Source organism: Rattus norvegicus, chromosome 12 (assembly GCF_036323735.1).
Source record: "Rattus norvegicus strain BN/NHsdMcwi chromosome 12, GRCr8, whole genome shotgun sequence".
In the NCBI taxonomy this organism is placed as follows: Eukaryota; Metazoa; Chordata; class Mammalia; order Rodentia; family Muridae; genus Rattus; species Rattus norvegicus.
In genome coordinates, this window is record NC_086030.1 from 39223807 (window position 1) to 39243935 (window position 20129).

The 20129-nt window shown below is 49.0% G+C and overlaps 1 protein-coding gene across 8 annotated transcripts in view; it reads left to right on the top strand.

Annotated features, from left to right (window-relative positions):
* Positions 1-615: 615 nt before the first annotated feature.
* The window catches only part of Kdm2b (lysine demethylase 2B), a 137705-nt gene continuing 118191 nt past the window's right edge, over positions 616-20129 (top strand). For 2 of the 8 annotated variants that reach the window (XM_063271326.1, XM_039089475.2), the window contains exons 1-4: positions 6946-11900; positions 12956-13100; positions 16019-16097; positions 17599-17645. In XM_063271326.1, the coding sequence (XP_063127396.1) occupies positions 11868-11900; positions 12956-13100; positions 16019-16097; positions 17599-17645 (304 nt within the window). In that variant the 5' untranslated portion in view covers positions 6946-11867. Of the gene's footprint in view, positions 4865-6938; positions 12299-12955; positions 13101-16018; positions 16098-17598; positions 17646-20129 lie in introns of those variants that run through there. The other 6 variants (XM_063271329.1, XM_063271328.1, XM_063271330.1 and 3 more) reach the window with 6 other exon arrangements.

The window sequence follows — 20129 nt, forward strand, 5'->3', positions numbered from 1 at the left end:
TCCCCTCCCCGCTCCCCCGCAACCCTTTTCTGAGAGACAGTCTCACCTAGCCAAGGCTGGCCTTGAACTCCTGATCTTCCTGACACCACATCCAGCACTGACTTCTGCAGAATCCACACCACGTTATGCTCTCCCACTGCCGAACATTTTACAGTGGCTCATTTTTTTCTTGGCGTGGCGGACACTGGCACTAAGGTGCATTGTTGTTTGTCAGGGTTTCTCCAGAACGTTCTGAGCAGTAAGATCCCAGGCTACAAGCACTTCAGCTCCACCCACCATCTCTCGGTTCCCCTCTGCCAGGCCTGATGGCCTTCTTTCCACTCCCAATGTGGAGGACACTCCCCACCCAACCCCACTCCACCCGGTCTTTGCTTCCCCAGAGAGTCCAGCTGTCTACATCAATTCCTTGGAAGTTTTTCCCTTTCGCCCAACCTCGGACTGGGTCAGTCTCCCCTACATGCTGTCCCTGTAAGCACATAGCAGCCTGTAGAGTGATTGCCACGCATTTGAGTAGGGCTGGACTTAATCCTCAGTACTTGTGTACACACACACACACACACACACACACACACACACACACACACACACACTCCTTTGCAATATTTACAGGTTGCAATGTTCCATTGATCTGTGCAACTATTAGCACACATTGTCCCCTGCCTACATTGTAGGCAATAGTTAACCCTAATCCTTCTCTACTTTAACTCTTTTTTTTTTTTGTCTTTTCCTGTTTCCCATGTCTTTTTTTTTTTTTTTTTATTAACTTGAGTATTTCTTATATACATTTCAAGTGTTATTCCCTTTCCCGGTTTCCGGACAAACATCACCCTCCCCCCTCCCCTTCCTTATGGGTGTTCCCCTCCCAAACCTCCCCCCATTGCCACCCTCCCCGCATAGTCTAGTTCACTGGGGGTTCAGTCTTAGCAGGACCCAGGGCTTCCCCTTCCACTGGTGCTCTTACTAGGATATTCATTGCTACCTATGGGGACAGAGTCCAGGGTCAGTCCATCTACTTTAACTCTTTAGAACTCGTGGACTTTTTCTAACATCTATTCTCCTGCCACCACGGGCTCCTACTGTGTACCCTAGGTTGGCCTGGAACTTGGTACGTAACACCAAGCCAGCCTCAAAGTCACAGGTAGATGCTTGCTTACCCCTGGGCCAGGCATTCCTGGTTCCTGCTTCCACGTCTGGCATCAGCTGGGTATGTGAGTACAGGGTTGCTGTCTTCAGGCACACCAGAAGAGGGCATCGAATCCCATTCCAGATGTTTGTGAGCTACCATGTGGTTTCTGGGATTTGAACTCAGCCTCCCCCCCCCCCTTTTTTTCAACCTACTTTTGTTTTTTGGAGATAGGGTTCCTCGGTGTCCCTCTGGCTCTCCTGGAACTCATTCTGTAGACCAGGCTGGCCTTGAACTCAGAGATCCTCCTGCCTCTGCCTCCTGAGTGCTGGAATTAAAAGCATGTGACGTCCAGCCATTTTTTTTTTCCTTTTTCTTTTTTTCGGAGCTAAGTCCCCAATCTCAAGCCATTTTTTAAAAAAAGATTTTATAGGCATAAACCTCGTGCCTGCCCTTACGCATGCGCATCGCGTGTGTGCCTGATGCACCATGGATGCTAGAAGAGAATGGATCTCACAGGATTGGAGAAATGATTGTGACGTGCTATGTAGGTGCCGGAAATCAAACCCAGTCCCGACCACAGGCAACAAGTGCCCTTCACCACTGGGCTGTCTCTCCAGCCTCACAGGTTGTAATCAGAATTTACCAAGTCCGGTCAGTGGTAGAGCTTGCCTTGGGTTCTATGCTTAGCACCGAAGGGGGCTAAAAAAACAAAACAAAACAGAAAAAACCAAGCTCATCTACCAGGGCCAAAATAACATCATAGATTCGGTCTCTCCCCTTGAGTTCACAGATTCAAGCCAATAAACACTGAGTGTGCTGGACTGCGTGCTGTCTTTTCAGTGCCTAGCAACTCTGTAATAAACTTCCGGGTCCCTTCGGGTTGTTTTACTATAATGAATGACGATGACAGTACCTTAATGTGCGCCAGACACTCTGCAAGGCGTTTTACCTTCAGCATCTGTTCCTGGTCATGGTCTACCTGACAGCTTGTATTGCTGCCTCCTTTCTACTGGGGAGGAAACAGAGTCCCAGGAAGGTGAAGCAATTCCTGTAGTTCGCACAGCTGGTAAACCACATAGGATCAATCTACCAGCCAGAGTTCTGACGCAATTACACCGCTTCAGTTAGATTCTGGCGAAGGTCGAGAGCCATCATAGGGTTCCTGGGAATTGAACTCAGGACCTTTGGAAGAGCAGTCTGTGCTCTTAACCGCTAAGCCATCTCTCCAACCCTGTATACTTAAGTTTGCTGATGCATGGTCTTGCTATGTAGCCCAAGCTAGGTATAGTAAACTATTTTTGATTACTTAGAACAGTGCTTGGCCTCAGAAACGCTAGGCAAACACTATACCGTGCCATAGACCAAAGGCCAGGTCTTAAGCTTTAATTTTTACTTTCCATTTCTGAAAAGAAATGTTGCTATTATCTGTATGTGGATTCCGGGGATGATCATCAGGTTAACAGGTCAGCACCTTCACCTTCTAAACCAGGTCGCTGCTCTCAAGCCTGTCTCGCCTTTAAAATTCATTTAGAGACAGGGTTTCCCTATTTAACCCTGGCTGTCCTGGAACTCAGAGATCCACCTGCCTCTACCTTGGGAGTGCTGGGATTAAAGGTGAGCGCTGTACCTAACTCAAGTGTGTGTGTGTGTGTGTGTGTGTGTGTGTCAGAGAGAGAGAGAGAGAGAGAGAGAGAGAGAGAGAGAGAGAGAGAGAGAGAGAGAGAGAGAGAGAACGAACGAACATGCAGGTGGTTATGAGCCACTCAGGTCCTTTGGTAAGAACAAGTGTTCTTAACACAGAAGCCAACTCCCCAGGCCCTAAGTATTTTTTTTTCTTTCCCCCGGGGCTGGGGACTGAACCCAGGACCTTGCGCTTCCTAGGTAAGCGCTCTACCACTGAGCCAAATCCCCAACCCCTAAGTATTTTTAAAAGTGTAGCTTCCGAGTCAGATTCATGGGACTGAAGGCAAGATCTATCTTTGCAAAGAATTTTTACTTAAACAAAAGAGGCAGATGTTAGATGATTAAGAGTTTCTCTTGGAGCTGGGGAGAAGAGCCAACTGTCCTTTTTCGGAACATTCCATCCTCCCCTGGGGAAAGCCTGTTCTCTGCCAGGAACAGGTGGCACTGGGAGGGAGGGAACAGGAGGGTTTCCTATAAAGGCTGCCGGGCGAGCGTGCGTACATGCGCGCATGCGTATATCAAGGTAGTGCTTCCCGAATGATCTACAAATGACTGACTGCTATTTGAAAAGGGTTAAAAGCCGGTGACACCACCCATGAAAGCTATTACAGTTATTTATGCCGGAAAGAGAAACTCCGCACTGTAGGAGGGACTGTAGTGTGCGCACTTAGGGAGAAATGTAGTGCGCGCACTTGGGGTAGGGTGTGGGCTTCTATTTAACCTGTAGTTTTAGAGTAAACAGAGTTCCTGTTTGATATGGAGTATATTAAAGACAGTGACAGACGGGGTTGTGGGTGGTGTAGCTAAGTGATTGCCTATCGTGCCCAAATCAGAGGCACCTGGTACAGGATCTCTCCGATCTCACTGCTGTCTAGAAGTATAGACAACAAAAATATATCGGCTCTCCCTATAGCCGCAGGTTCAGCGTTTGGGCATTTGATTATTACTTATGTGTGTGTTATATGCAGATGCTTGGTCACGTGTGCTCACCGAGGCCAGAGGATGGTATAGATATCTCATTCTTCACCTTATCCCTTTGAGGCACGGTCTCTCTCTCAAATTCAAACTCAGGTTATTCTCATAGGCTAGCAGCCAGGAAGCTACAACAATCCTCCTGCCCCTACCTCCATACAGTACTGGTATGCGTAAGACCAGCCCTGCCTTATGTGTTGGAATCCCCATGTTGGCTCAGCACTCTAACCACTGGGCCACCCTTCCTTGCCCGGACCTAGGTTTGGTGTTTTGTTTTGTTCTAGGGGTTGAATGTAGGACCGGATACCAAGTACTCTAACTCTATCTCCATCCTGAGAAAATAAACTTTAAAGAACTCCTTCTGGAGTTAGGTGTGGTAGTAGTTCCTGCCAGTAGTCCTGTCATTCGCAAGGCTGAGGGTAAGGGAATCTTTCTGAGCTTAGTTAGACAGTGCGAACCCCAAGCCAGCCAAGGCCCGTCTCAAAACAACGAACGAACACGCTAGGTCCTGGCAAGATGGCTCAGCAAACAAAGATGCCTCCTGCCAAATGTGGTGACCGGAGTTTGATCCCTGTGACCTACACGGTGGAGTGACAGAACTGACCACTTCCTGCAATCACTGTCCCCTGATTTCCACATAAGCGCTAGGGTGCGTCCCCACACATAAAACCAATTAAAGCATAGGGAAAAAAATTGTCACAAGGAATCCCATCTGTTGGTATCGGGAACCGGTTTTACGGTTGTAGATCGCCTGCGAACCCAGAGATGACGTCATGCATAGGCGACAGCGAGCGGAGCATGTGTTGCCATGGCAATGGCCATACACTCCCAGAGTCCATTTGGTTTACTTCCCACCATTACCTGCGAATTGTTACGTCAGTCTCTGGGGAAAAAAAAAAAAAAGGCGGACCCTTCCCGACCCTTCTTTTTCTCTCTCTTTGCTCCACTTTGGCTCTGTCGTCCCCTTCCACCAGAATAAACCTCTCCCACTTGGAACTGCCTTGGCCTGGTGTGGTCTGTCTGGACCGGAGCCGCGACTCTATCACAACACCATCTTGCTGGGCCTTGTGTCTATAATTCCAGGTAAGGATGAGAATCATAAGTTGAAGGCTAGCCTCGGCAATTTAGCAAGGCTACGTTTCAAAAAGAATAAGAGAAAAAGGGTTGGCGATATAGCCCAGTGGCAGAGGGCTTGCCTATCTTGAGTGAGGCCATAAGTTCACCGGTACTGGGAGGAATTATAGTTTTTCTCCCCAACTCCCATGTTTTCTTCTGCGCCATTATTTCTTAAACTGTACTAGGTATTAAAAAATAATCTGGAAACAATTCAAGGACCACCAGGAGGGTGTGGTTCTATAGAACCACCTCGCCATTATAGGAACGGAGGATTCTTTCATCTTAGTTCCTGCTGGGGTCCTGGGTTTGATTCCCTGAGGAAATCTCGGGACAACAAAAACATGTTTAGCGTTAGAAGGTGACAGGAAATGAGATATCCAAGCAGCTTCTAGAAGAGGGATGTTGGAGCTAGCAGGATAAAAATGTAGAGAGAAAGGACCAGCAGGTACAGAGGCCTGGAGGAGACAAAAGTATTCAGTCAAAGGACTCAAAACACCGAGCAAGGTTAGGTTAGGTTTGGAGGGAATCTGGCTGGGGAAACAGCTATTCAACCTCCACAGATGACTCTCCCCTGAACCTTAAAACTCAGCAGAAAGCAAAATGTTGGGGTTATGGCGCCCAGAGCATCAGCTTCCTTTGAATACCATTACTGGGTGAGCCCTTTTGTGAGCATATAGGACACATAGTGAGACTGCAGTGGGTTTTGCCTTAAAACCTCCATTTCACAGGTGAGAAAACAGACTCTCCGGCACCTTGAGGGACTGTCTAGGTTTTCGTGTCCTTTTACATAAATGCTTTAGTTCTAAGTGCCTTTGACTTGAGATCGTATAGGTAAAAGCCTTGTTTTCTTCTTCTTCTTCTAAATAGAGCCACTTAACATGAGGTATTATGACTTTGTTGGACTTCTGACTCCGTCCAGTTTGGCCCACTGTATACAGGGAAACTGAGGAAAGGGCAGTAGTTATAGCCAAAAGGCCAAGCGGCCTCTCAAAATTCCCCACATCTATTCTGGTTCTCCCTCTGGGGCAGCTCTTAGATACCATCTTCTGCCAAATAAGAGTTTGTTTCTCAGAAGCTGTTAAGAAGTGGGAGGTTAGGGAAAAAAAAAAATCTGCATCAACAATTACAAAATCCCCCTGCTGCAGCCTGAGCACAAAGGGTTCGAGCTCTGAACAAAGGGCTGGGTGAGACTGGAAGGCAAATGCTGACACATCCTCTCTCCAGCTGTGAACCGGGGGTCTGAGGGCTGCTGCAAAGGTCATCTGTCTCCACATCTTTGGGCAGGAAATGCAATTCAATCCTTCCAGTGACTGATCACTTTACAAGATTAATGGAAATGTCTCCACCATGGGTCTGTGTTCTGACAGCACCAAAAAAAAAAAAAAAAAAAAAAAAAAAAGTGAATCAAACTTCTCCCTGGCCTCCTCAGCAAGGTCAGCTGATTCCTGGTCTTTAGAAAGCTCAAAACTTTACTCCAGGACATCTGTTCAGAGGGAATCCCTTTGATAGCAGAGATCCCGTCTCCAGGGGCCAGGGGCTGGACCCAAAGACAACACCTGAAGGTGGGAAATTTTGGAAGCTCTTCAGTCTGGAAGCTTCATGCTTCCAAGAAGAAGTGCAAAGGGCAGAGTAGGGCCCGAAGGGTTAACTGCCAGCCTTCTTGTCCATCCCTCAGGGCTTGTCAACCAGTGACAAGTGAGCATGATGAAGTAATGCCTGCCTTCCCCTTCCCATTGGCTACCGCACCTGTCCATCAATCTCAAGATGCAAGTTTTGAAAGAATCTTTGAACTTTTATGACTCTCTTCACAGCATTAACCCTTTAACTCACCTGTGGTCTCCAGGGTCCTTTCCAGCCCTTACACAAGAAGAGACACAATTGAAAAGCAAAATCAGAACGCTAAGTAGAACTTTAAGCCTTTCCCCAAGGGTCAGGCCTGACAGCCTTTGTACAGTTTTGTTTTCTCTCTTTTGACTTCAATCCACAAGGCACCAAGGACTGCAAAACAAAATAAACAGGCGATATCTGAGAACAATCACTTTAACAGAGACGGCTTGGTCTGCTGCCATATTAAAATAAGAGTACACTTTAAATTCCAAAAGTCATACAATCAGTCCGTGGTGGGTCTCGCACATACAAGGTTTTACTGCCTTAATTCTATTCACGTGCTCCATCCCCTAGCGTGTAGTGGATTGAACCCAGAGTCTCTACATGGTGACAAACGCTCTATTCCTGAGGTACCCCACTAACCTGAATTCATTCCTGAGTAGTTAACACACCTCCATGGTGCAGAATTGAAAAGGCTCTACACCACATAGAATGAAATTAAACCCCTCAGGTCTGCATCAGGCAGTAAACACACACACACACACACACACACACACACACACACACACACACACACACAGAGTTAACATTTAACAATGTACCAAAGGCTAGCTCTTTTCCTCTCTTCCTGTTGCCTTTCTCCATTGTCATGTTTTTCCAAAGAAAACCCAATGCATAGGAAAGATTAAGCATCGATCTATGAATATATCTCCTTTGGTTTATCCAAGCAGTAATCAAGATTTAGTATTCTTTATCATGTTTTTAATTAAGGATATAATTAAGTCACTTCATACAAACATATATTCTCTCTCTTTCTGTTTTTCAAGATAGGATTCCTCTGTGTAGCATTACCTGTCTTGGAACTCACTATGTAGACCAGGCTGGCCCTCAAACTCACAGAGATCCTGCCTCTGCCTTCCGAGTGCTAGGATTAAGTGTGAGCCCGGCTTTGGATTTCCCACACGCTCTTACAGTCCGGTAACCATAGAGAGCATTGTGGCCTTTAACTCCCCATCCTGAGCTTCCTAAAAGCTGAGATTAATATGCTACCATGCCTGCCTTAAGGTTTATTATATGGTTCTTGACTCTATCCTCCACTGGACATTTAGCACCTTGGTAAGATCTTGGCAGGTAAACCAAGCCCATCCAATTGGTATCCCACCAGGCTCCCGCACTGGGCCACACCGAAGGCACCGGGAGCAAGTGCTTCAAACGCCAAGGCTGCAAAATTCACATTGCACAGAGGTGTGTTCTTCCATACAACCTTTGCCTTACATATCCTTGCCTCCGTGAACTCCTCATCCTCTTAAATGTTCTATGACAGCTGATGATGGAGCTGGAAGCCAAATTGGTACCTTGACTCATAAATAAATAAATAGCTCGGTAAGGTACCGTAAGAGCCATGATGGCAGACACCCCATAGCCTCCTTGTTTTAAGTGCTGTTTGTTTGCCTGCTGCCCCAGTGGGATTGGATCCGGGGTCTTGTATATGACGCCAGTGAGGTACTGCATCGCCGAGCCATAATCCCAGCCCATTAATTTTTTTATTTTTGACACAGGGTTTTATTATATTGCTCAGGCATGCACTACCATGCCCAGTTTAACTTTAATTTTTTTTTTTTTTTTTGCTGTAAGTGTATTTCAGTAGTAGAGTGAGTTCTTAGTACTCATGAGTGGCTGGGTTCTAAATAAATGTCACAGACTCATAGGCAGGGCTTCCATAGCGGCCAGAGTTGTGGGCTCCAGATTCTTCCAAGCTCTTGGTTCAGATCACTGTCATCATAATACCATTGTGGTCAAATAATTTAGCATGTCTTTGAGCGTTAGCTATGAAATAGCTATGAAATAGATTTAAAGAGATGCCAATATGAAGGGCTTTGTTCAAAGGCACTCTTAAGTGCTTCAGCGCCTGGAGCTAGAGACTAGGGTAGCCCAAGATTCAGGAGACAGAGGCTGGAGGCTTACACACTTCTAGACCAGCCTGGTTTACAAAACAAGTTCCAGGCTACCCTCGTCTCACAAATAGGAAAGCCAAGAGCTAGACTAACGACGTAAGAGCAGTTTGTTCCTTCCTAGTCCAGAATCCCTGGTTTCTGAGTGGTCCATCCAGGGACGTTCAAGCCCACAGTGTGTGTCTGTGCAAGTGAAGCTGTCATTTCTGTCTTCTGTCCCCTTGTCTTTGGACACAGAGCTGCTCATTACCCCTGTGAGGATGGATGACACAATTGACTATAACACAGGTAGGATCTGACCGAGCCTTTTACAAGGATGGTACAGGAATGTGGTATTTCATTTCCAACGAGGCTGGCTTGCGTTAAAAGTTCACCTCTCAAAACGAGCCCCCTTTCTCTTTCTCATTTCTCACCTCCCAGCTCCTGGGGGACATTCAGCCAAAGTTGGAGCTCAAGGGTCTGGCCCTTCCCCCCTTGGCCCAAAATAACCTCCTCCCCCACTTGGGGGGAATGCTTGGAATTCTTTCGACCGAGGACAAAGGCTTTCATCTGCCAATTACTGATAAAGGGAAGATGCTAATATGCCGGAGAGGGTGATCCATCAAGGGCTCAACGTTTACTGAGTGACCACTTAGACCCAGCAGAGGGGTGGCCATTCTGGGGGCGTCAAAGGGGGACAAATACCTGGCTGGCTCATTCTTCTGTGATTTCCTCCAGGTTTGGAAAGGGAGGGGGACCAAGTCAGGTGACTGAGTAACCTCTGCCCACTCTAAGAAACTGGCTGATATCAGACTTTTTCCTTTGGGGGGAAAACTCAGAAGCCACAGGGGGGTGGGGAGAGGTGGAGGGGAGAGAACCCCAGGGAGGTAGGTGAAGCAGGAAGATGTCCAACGTCCCATTTGACAGTTTTGCTTTAATTCTTAACCCACTGATTCTCAGCCCTGGGCCCCTCCTGAAAACAGCCTGAAGCATAAATGAAGTTGAGCATTTGAAAAGGCAAGCGGCGTGGTTGAGAGCCAGTAGCTCTGCCTTTCTGATTCCCAGCTTCCTTGTTTACAAAACGGGGCAGCAAGGCCGTAAGACATCTCCTTTAAAAGATTCTTTCTCACGAGAAGAGCCAGGTAAAGAGGTCCATGTCCCCACGTCATTCCCCCCCCCCCCTCTTTGGTGCTGGGTATGGAACCCAGAACCCAGGCTTGCTGGGCCTAGTTCGCCGCTGAATCACATCCCCAGCTGGCTCCTGGTTTCCAACAGGGATGGTTAGAAAGGCTGTCCCAGTGGGCGCAGCTGATCCAACGTAGATGTAATTTCAGTGACAAATTTGGGGTTTACGTAGAAGACTTCTACCACTAACGTACACGGATAGGAATTAAAACAAACTTCAAAGAGTAGATTTGGGGGCGGGTGGAAAAAGTAGAGAAATATACGGTAGGAAATTCTAGTGTAAGGGAGGGTGACCAAGCCTGCTCACAGCTGATTTCAGGTGGCAAGGCCACTTCCTCCCCACATCTGTCTGAATCAGTGCTGTTGACGTTGAGGACAAGATAGGAAGAGCAGTCACCTAAATTCATAATTTCTTGAATCTGGGTTTCCCCGGTGCGCAAAATGACCTGCTTTAGCTCCTGCACTGAATAAGAAGCTGCAGTCAATGGTAGCGTCACCTGGGAGGTCTCGCAGAACATCCCTGGTGCAAAGTCATTAGGCCCTTGCAAGAAAGAGGCCGTAGGGAACAAAGTTTGGGGCCAGCCTTTCTCCCAACTTAAAAAGAGGCCTGACTTGTCCGTTTTGGAATTCCAGGACCACTGAGGGCCAATTCTGGGAGCAGTCACAAGCACTACTTAAAAGACAGAGGAACATTGGGGGATCTGATACCCCTCGCATATTCACAAAGGCTGCCCCTACCTTCTCCGCTGAGAAAACAGTATGGATTAATCAAGGTGCTGTACCCCAGAAAGCCACGAACATCACTACTTTTCCCCTAAATTGCCGCAGGAGAGAGGCTTACCTTTTGCCTGCCTGGTGAATCCGATTCTCTAGTCCCTCCTGTGTATCGACTATCTCTTCTCAGCGAGTGTAGAGACTTTTCTTTCTTTCTTTCTTTTTAAAAGCCCAACTTCTGTTTCAGGGCTGTACTACCGAGGCTGTCCGAATGAATGAGCGAAAGGCTTTCTTCCGGTCAGTTGCAGTCTGAGAAGGCTGTGGACTGGTTGTATTTCCTGTACCTGTGCCTGTGTCTCCATATTATTTCAGCCCGGGAGTTTAAAAGTTATGCAGTCTGTACAGATACAGAACTCCGCTAATTTCTTTCTGAGCCCCTCGGATGCCATATGGAAATATGGCAGGTTCGCAAATGGATAGGGGTCTGGACAGGCTGGCCCCTCCCCCCTAGACATGCAGTAAGGAAAGCAAAACAGAAAAAGAAATCATACATGCAAAATACTTTGAATTTAGGTCGCCAGCCTAGGTAATGAGGAAAGGTGGTTGAAGGAAGAGAGGGGCGGCCCTGGGTAACCCAAGCAAGGAGGACAGGGGCAGAAGTGGGGGGGTCGGTTTTGGGGGTGCCAGGCCCCGGGGGCTTTCACGCCAGCAGGCTCGGCTAGCATTTCCGCGCCTCCCGCTGAGGCCATCCGTGCAAATCTGCACCTCCCTCCCCACCCCCTCCTCTCTTTCCCTCCCTCCCTGCCCCGCCATCTCTGGGATGCGCCCGCCGCCTGCAACTCAGCCCTTCAAAAGTCAGCTCCCGGGCGGCGGCGGCGCCTGCGTGCAGAGGCGCACTCGTGACCCAACAACAAAACAGCGATGCCAAGGCGCTAACGGCGCCCGGTGCGTCCCAGGCTCCCTTCTGGCCCCACACCTCCTACGGCTGCGGTCCCCGACACCCCCAACCCGAGCCCCCCTTCTCCCCAACTAGCCTAGCCGCAAGCTCGGAGCCCGATCGGCAACAATGTTTACGTTCCGGGGATTATGACGTCGACGCCTCCCCCCCCACAACTGCTGAAAATGGTTTCCTAGGACTTTGCAAACGGATCTGCTTAAGTGTTGGTGCAAAACTTTGTAGATATCGGCTCTGGCTTGCTCTATTTATTTATTTTTTTTTTGGTTTCTTTTCTTTGGTCTTCCCTCCTTTCCCCCTCCGCCAAAATGCAGGGGGCAGGAGTGTTGACAATTAATTGGTGAACTCCCCTAAAAAAATGGAGGCAGAGAAAGACTCTGGAAGAAGATTGGTGTGTAGCTTTTTTTTTTCCTCCCCCAAATCTGTATCTGGTATATGATCGATTTATCTATTTGTTTATTTTTGGTTGTTTCTCGCTGCCTTTTCTTTCCTTTTCTGTATTTTGCAAGAGGACCGGAAAAAAATAAATTGCATGCAAAAGGAAGCGAGCAGCTTACTCCTCCAGTCTCTTGTGAGGCTCAGGGTCTCAGACACTTAAGTGGGGAGGAGGTAGCGCCGAAAGGCGTGGAAGGGGCTGAGCGGGCTCGGGGTTCGCCTGGGATCTGGGGGGCTGCGGGGCTCGGTGCTGAGCGGCGGAGGGAGGAGGAAGAAGGATGCGGGGAGTGGTGGGGGAGTCTCCTTAGGAAGTGAGTGTGCGCGCGCGCTCGTGGGGAGATGAGGCAGCTGCTGGTGCGTTTTGGGGGTCTCTGGTGGAAGCTTTGTGGTGGGCCGGCTGCCTCTCTCTCCCCACGCTCTTAACCTCCTCCCCTCCCCTCCTCTTCTTGCACTAGCGGTCGGTCGGCGGGGGCCGCTAGGGTCTCAACCCTTCCGTTTCAGCTTTCCAGCTTTTCTGTAGCTCGAGAGCAGCTCCAGCCTTAGTAATGCCGCCGGCCCCGGGTTCCGGCTTCCCGGGTTGGCCGCCGTGGCCGCCGGGGCTGCTGTTACCGCTGAGCCGGGTGCTGCAGCGGCTTCTCTCGGGGCCTACATCTGCCCCGCCAGCTCATACCCAGAGCCCCCTTCGGGGGTTACATAACCAGGCTCCCAGTCGAGTGGGCAAAGCGTAGCACATCACTGGGGTGGGGGCAGAGGAAAGCCCCAAATAACACTTCGATGGCTTCCAAAGATGCAGGAGGGGATTGCTTCATGTAAGAGCAGTCGGGCCTTGGGGGTGCGAGCCCCTTTTTCTGTTTTCCAGCATCTTTGGCATTTGCGCAAAGTTGCTCAGATTGCAATGCTGGGGTGCAGTGGGCGCGCCACTCTTGCACCTGTTCTTGGTGGGCCCAGGGTGAGAGGAGACCCCCAAGTCCTCTCAGTAATGTCCCGGGTTCTCTGGTTGGGTCCCCGCAGCGTGCGATTGACCGCCAGAGATACGACGAGAACGAAGACTTGTCGGACGTGGAGGAAATTGTCAGCGTCCGTGGCTTCAGCCTGGAGGAGAAGCTACGTAGCCAGCTATACCAGGGGGACTTCGTGCATGCCATGGAAGGCAAAGGTAAGGCACCCCCTCTCCTGGCTGCACTCTGTGCAGAGGGCCAGCGCGCACGTGGGGAGGGAGCTGCCTGTGGCTGGGTTCGTATTTCGCGCCCGCGTCCCCCATTCCAGGGGATCCGGTGACGAAACGAGACTGAGCACTGGGGGTGGGGGGGTGGTAAGGGAGGAGGGCAGGCAGGAAGAGGGCTGGGCCTGGCGTGGGCCTAGGCCCTGACTGTACCCATCATCAACACCAGGCTGGTCACTGCCAAGGGGCTATTGGACTGAGAGGGACCCAGGGACAGACTCTGGGACTGAGGGAGGGCGTGAGCGCAGCATCCTTACTCTCCCAAGCCAGTTGCGCTCTCTGCGCTGCCAGAGGTGCAATGCCTGGCAGGAGCCCTTCCCGACATCCCTGGGACATCGGAGTGACGGCCTTCAGCTTGAAGCCTCCCAAACAAGCCCCTATCACCCTGGGCCCTGCGGGTTATGAACTGGCAGTGGGCTTTGGCACTGAAGATGGCAGCGTCTTCCCTTGTTAGGGTTACGCCCCTTCGGGCTTTGAGGCTGAACCTTGGGTCTGAAGCGCCTTTCTTCCTTCTTGGGCCCTGCCCTACAGGATTAGAGAAGGAACTAAGTGGGCTGTTGGGCGTTATTGGCGCTATCCTTTCCTCCCCAAGCCGGAAGCCTCTAGCGCTACAGCCTTGACAGTCTGAATTGGGGGTCTAGTTTGTATAATGTAATGAATTACCTGTTCAGGCCCAGAGCTAAAATCCCAGTTCCTTGGCAGTTTGAATGGAAGACTTTGGTACATTTTGGGAGACAGGGTCTTTTCCCATGGCTGACATGAGAGCTCTGTGTCCTCTGGCCTTTCCGGTGAGGAAGCAGAAGGTGGACACGGTTTTGGAGGGACCTCCTGGCTTTGGGTCTCCCTGGCTCTCCTACTGACAGAATGGCTGGGGTGTTTCTTAGACATGTTCGGTTGGGTGATACTCCTGTTTGAAGTGAGGCTTTAGGAGCCCCGAACCTCCCCAGCCAGCATCCTGGGGGTCTTTTGTAGGTTATGGACCCACATCCTATTTTGGCCTGTAGGATTGGAGTTTGGGAGAAGCCCTGGCTTACCCACGCCTTCCTAGGGTGTGTGGACTTTTTAAAGTTTCCTTTTAATTACTCATTTTCCATTTTGTGTTTCCCCATCCCCCTTGGAAACCCCTGTCCTCTCAGTGGGCTGACAGCAGGGGAAGAGCCTCCCTCCTCCAGGTTCTGCTTGAGTGGCTGAGGCCTGGAGTTAGCCCTAGAGGAAACTGTCCCCGGCTTTGCATTTTTTGAAGTTTCTCTTTTGTGCTCACCGCCTCCTGGGGCTCTGGTGAAGTTAGGGAGAAGTGGGGGAAGGGAAGTTTTTATTTATTTATTTTTTCCCCAAAGAAATTTCACCCCAAAACAGGGTACCAGCCCCAGCTGCGTTTATATTTTCTCGGCACAAATGGGATTTTAATTCTTCCCCCTTTCTTCCTCCACTTTACCGGGCCTGGCAAAGCCTATGAGAAAACAATGTGCAAACGCTCCCTCCTAGTGATTTGTCAGGAATTCTCAGGCCAGGATTTGCGAGCTTTTTCTCAGGCCCATTTGTGGAAGCTGAAACCGGAGGGTGGGTTGGGTGGGGAGTTGGGGGGTGTGTAGACCGGGAAGGTTACCATCTAGGGAGCTCCAAGGGCATCCTTAAAGCTGCTGCCCTGGCTTCTTTCAAAGGGAGAGGGCTTGGGCTTTTGCTTGTTAATTCAGATCTGCCCTTAAAACTGGAGGGAGGAGCTGAAATGCAGAAGGAACCCTTAGCCTCAAAACAGAAGCGTCTCAAACTTCTCTTCCTTTAAATCCGGAGGAATCCCCATTCACTAGGAGCCCCTGGGGATCTGAGCCTCTGGGGTCAGGGCTTTCTCGGCTCTGGGTTTTGTTCTCTCTCTCCTGAGCCTGTTGCCTCCTCCTCCTCCTCCCCCAAAGGCTTCCCGGCTGAACTGCTTCCCTAGGGCTTGGGCTCCCCGACTCTTCTCCCTCCTTTCTGACCAGCTTAGAAAGGACTGGTGCCCTTGGTACCTTGCATTAGTCACCTGATTTGGGAGGAAAGAGGATGTAGCCCAGCATCCCTCACGTCCATGCTGGGGGATATGGTTGGGTCAGAGCCACTGGCTCGGGACTTGAGGAGGGAAAGAATTAGGCAAAGGCTGGGGGGCTTTGGATAGGATTGGGGGGTTGGGTGGGCGTTGTATCTCTATCATGCAAACTACTGAAAGAAAACTGCCTTGTGGAGTCTTCCTTGGGGGGAGGGCTTCCTGTGCTCCGTCCTCCTAGTTCATTAGCACAACCCTCCTGGTTATCCAGTTGAAGCAAGTACGATGATGGGCTCCAATCGAATTTCACCATAGCAAGACAACAAAGCTATGCCCAGTTCCCTAGTTATTTTGGCACCAAATACATAGTTTCCAGGGAAACCAGCTCCCCTCACCCCCTTCACCATCCAGGATATTACAATAAGATTTTCACTGATGTTCAGCGTTTCCCGGTCTATCCAGGGGTTGAGGTCCTCCCAGGTAGCTTGCTTCAATGTTGCCATCCCTTTCCTGCCTTGACTCAAGCCTGGTGTTTGTCTGTCCCTCTTTCTCAATAGTAACTACTGAGTTTTCACCGTAGAGTTCTTTCTAAGTCTCCTCCCGAGTCCTGGCTGGCCTTGGGCTGTTCATTGACAAGTTGGGACCCGTGGGGCATGCAGGGAATGAGTAGGCAGAGGAGCGGATGGAGTGATGGCATGGTTTTGCCTTATCTACTTTCTGGTTATTTTCCCAGAGAGTTTTACCATCTAGCTGGTACCTGCATCTAGTGGATTTGCCTCTTGACCATTTAATAACTTAACCGGATAACTGTTTTTCATTCAAATACCCCCAACAGATTTTAACTATGAGTACGTACAGAGAGAAGCTCTCAGGGTTCCCCTGGTTTTTCGAGACAAGGATGGACTAGGAATCAAGTAAGTGGCTGAAATTAATCCCTTCTTCCTTGGTCTTCTTCCCCATCACAACTCAAAGCTGGTCAGAAAGGAGGGAGAAGAGTCGGGGAGCCCACTTAGTGCTTCCAGAAGGACTTTGCCTAAAATCTGGGAACAGCTCCTCCTTGTTCAAGGCCCTCCCGAGAGGAAACGCTGATCTTTTTTTCGGGAATTTGGAAGTCCTAGTGATGGATCTCCCCCACCAACATCTAGTCTATCCTGGTCATTTTAAGCAGTGATGGATCTCCCACTGCTCTCTGGTCTACTCTGGTCCCACGAAACAACTTCCTGTTGAGCATTGCGTTAAGCATGGGTTGTGAAGGGATTGGCCATCCTCTGTGCTTGGACTAGGGTACCAGGATGCATGTTTTTGAGCATTCTCCCAATGTGTGGGAAATGGGTCTCGTTCTGTGAAGGGTGTGTGTTTCCTCTCCTATGCCTCTCTCCAATTGTATTCTGCAGAACCGCTAGGGTTCTGGGTTGGGGAGAGATGGGGGCAGGCTGGAAGAACAGGCTCCAATCCTCGATCATGGATAAGAAAGGGGTTTTAGGTTGCCTCCCACTCTAGCTTCTACTTATGCTCATTCGTGTACTTCCTACCGGAGACATGAGACTTTCAGCGTCTTCCTCACTGGCTGGCATGGACCTCGCTATGTAGAGACCAGGCTGACCTTGGACTCATAGAGATCTTCCCGTCTCTTTCTGAGTACTGAGATTTAAAAGCGTGTGGCACCTGCCTTTTAGCATCTCTGTTTTCCTTCTCGTTTTTGTTCTTTAAGAGCCCAGGCTGGCCTCAGACTTAACTTTGTGGTACAGGATAATCTTGAATGTTTGCTCCTCCTGCCTTCACTTCCCAAGAGCTGGGATTGTGGGCTTCTGACACTGTCCATAAAAGCATGCTGTCCCCTTTCTGACTCTGTCTTTACTCATTTACTATTTAATCTTGTAATTTTTTTTTTTGAGATAGTTTATTGCTGTGTTGCTAGTCCGGGACTCACAATCTTCCTGTTTTTTAGTGCTTCAAGAGTATTATGCCGTCTGAGTATATAATTGTATGGAAAATATTTTCTAAAGGGACAGAGACGACCTAAATTAAAGCAGGTCCTGGGTTCGGTCCCCAGCTCTGAAAAAAAGAACCAAAAAAAAAAAAAAAAAAAAAAAAAAAAAGCAGGTCCCTGACACCACACTTTAGTTTGTCCTGCAGCAAGGTGACCAGTGATGTCCCATTCTCCCCTGAGGCTCAGCTTGCGTTTTCTCATATAGTTAGGGAGCCTACTCTGTGCTTCTGGGTGACTTTCCTGAAGGTACTTATCTAGTTTACTAGGTTTGTCCTTGGGGTTCTCTCATATGCCCAAGCTTAGAACAAGGACCCCTTTTTGAAAAAATGGCTTCCCCTTTGACTCAGGGTAGAGTCTATCTACCTACCTACCTATCTCTTTATTTATTTATTCTAACTAAATATTCATACTTCTCTTTTCTCCAGGATGCCAGACCCTGACTTCACAGTCCGAGACGTCAAACTCCTGGTGGGTAAGTGCCAAAGGCAGGGCAGGAGAAGGGCAGGGGAGGTCTTCACTGCCGCCCGCCCGTTTAGACTTACAGCTGCTTCAGAAAAGAATGTGCTCTCCGAAGGAGGTGAGAGCAGGTGTAAGCCTGACTCTGGAGAACAGGTTAGATTGCAAAGTCCTGAGAAGCTGGCTCAGAGGATGTTTGCCAGCACAGTTTTATGAGGTGGTTTGGACCCGGTCTCTATCTTGGGTGTCAACAACGCAATCTCAGATCTCTCCTTCCCGTTTGTTTGTGGGTTGCTGGGTAAACACTGAGTGCTTCGTGACCCCTAAAAGACTTTCATGTGTTCACGCAGGGGAGGGGTTATGCCTCCCGCTTCCTCAGGGTTCTAGGCAGGCCTAGGGTGTGGCTTGCCACTCCATGTTTAGCAAATGGCTAAACTCTCTGAGGACCTGCCAAGTAAGGCTGGTGGCTTAGCACTCTCGACCTTCTACCAGGTAGCAGGTGCCATTTCAGATCACACGGAAAGTCCTTTGATGACACCATTCTTTCTGGAAAATCATTTCTTGCCTACATGGTAGGCTGTGGATGTAACCGACAAGGACCCTGCCCTCTTTAGTAGGACCACCGGCAGTAAAGATGTTAACGACATTATCTTTGCAATGATTGAAAGAGCTTTGAGGAAATAAGCAGGCTGATGGGTAAAGCACACAGTAGGGTTGCACTTCAGGCATGGGCATCAGGGAAGAGAGGAGGCATTTGAACAGATACTCAGGTGATGAGAATCAACTATGGGGCTGGAGAGATGACTCAGTGGCAGATCACTTGCTGCTCTTCCAGAGGACCTAGGTTTGTTTCCCAGCATCCAGGTCAGGCTACTTAAAACCACCTGTAACTCCAGCGCCAGTGCATCTACCTGACCCTCTGTTCTGTCCTTTATAGGCATCAGCAGACACAGACAGAGGCACATACACGAAAACCACTCATTCATCCATCCATTCGTCCATTTTTAATATATCAGCCACGGGGGGGGGGGGGGGGGGGTAGTCTAGGCTGTGAGAAACCAGCAAGGGAAAAAGGCCAGGGGTATAAACTTTCAACCTTGAATGACAAAGGAGGGAGTGTTGTCAGAAACCCCGGGGCCAGATCATCAGAGCCTTGGAAGCCCCAGGGAAATTTGGATTTGGAGCTTAGGCACTGACTGTGGGAAGCCTTGCGGAGCTGAAAACTAAGAGTGAGGGGGAACCTAGGCGATTTGCTTATTTTCTTTGTGGGCATCGGCACTTTTAATTAATTATCAATTAATTATTAATTAATTAAGTGTGTGGCGCTGGAAAGTAAACCCAGGGCCTCACACATGACAGGCAACTTTTCTGTCAACTGCGCTGTGTTCCTTGCTTAACTCTTTCTTTTTAAAGTTAAACTCATATAATGTAACCTCCCTATTTAAAGTGTTCGGTTCAGTGGGCTTTTTTTTTTTTTTGAATATTCCGTGTTTTGCAACCTTCACCACTGCAATTCCAGATTACCACCCCCCACATACCCTTCGTCTGCCCCCTCGTACACCTCCTTCGTTTTCTTTTTTAAAGATTTATTTATTTATCATATACAAGTACACTGTAGCTGTCTTCAGATACACTAGAAGAGGGCATCGGATTCCATTACAGATGGTTGTGAGCCACCATGTGGTTGCTGGGAATTGAACTCATGACCTCTGGAAGAGCAGTCGGTGCTCTTAACCGCTGAGCCATCTCTCCAGCCCCCCTTCGTTTTCTTTATATCAAAGGACCACATTTTGTTTGCCCACCTGTCCCCTCATGGGCGTTTTGGTTGTTTCTACCTTTCAGCTGCTATGAATAACGCAACGAATGTTTACTGTACAAGTTTTCACGAACACCCATTTCTCTGGAGTCTTACAGCATCTTAGTCATGTTTTCTAGTGCCGTGACAGACTACTCGTCGACTGAGTGACTTACAGAGAAGAGGTTAATTTGGGCTCATGGTTTTGGGACTGGCGAGTCCAAGAGTACAGTGTGTGGGCATCTCGTTAGTATGTGCTGCTTCGACCGATGGTGGGAAGAGAAAGACCACGCAGGGGTGTGGAGGGCACAAGGAACATCTTGCCTTATAGAAACTTGATATCGTGGTAATGAATTTAGGAGACATTAATTATCCCTAAGGGGTCCAGCCTCAAGACCTCAACACCTTCCCATGGTTCCCTCCTCCCAACTTCTATATTGAGGAACTGAGGTACCAACATCAGTGGGAGATCCTCACAGTATAAGGTAACCGTTGACTGTCGACCTGTTTCTACTCAAGTCCTGATCTCTGTACGGTGGCTCAATTTTGCTCCTCATACACACTCTAGGCTTGTTCTGGTCTGATTTGGTTTTGGTTTTTGCTTTTGGCACTGAGTATTTTCTTGTTTGTTTAGTTTTGTTTCTTGAGCTTTTGTGTTTAAATTTGTGTGAGCAGGGTTGCATTATAAGGTCCAGGCTGGTCTAG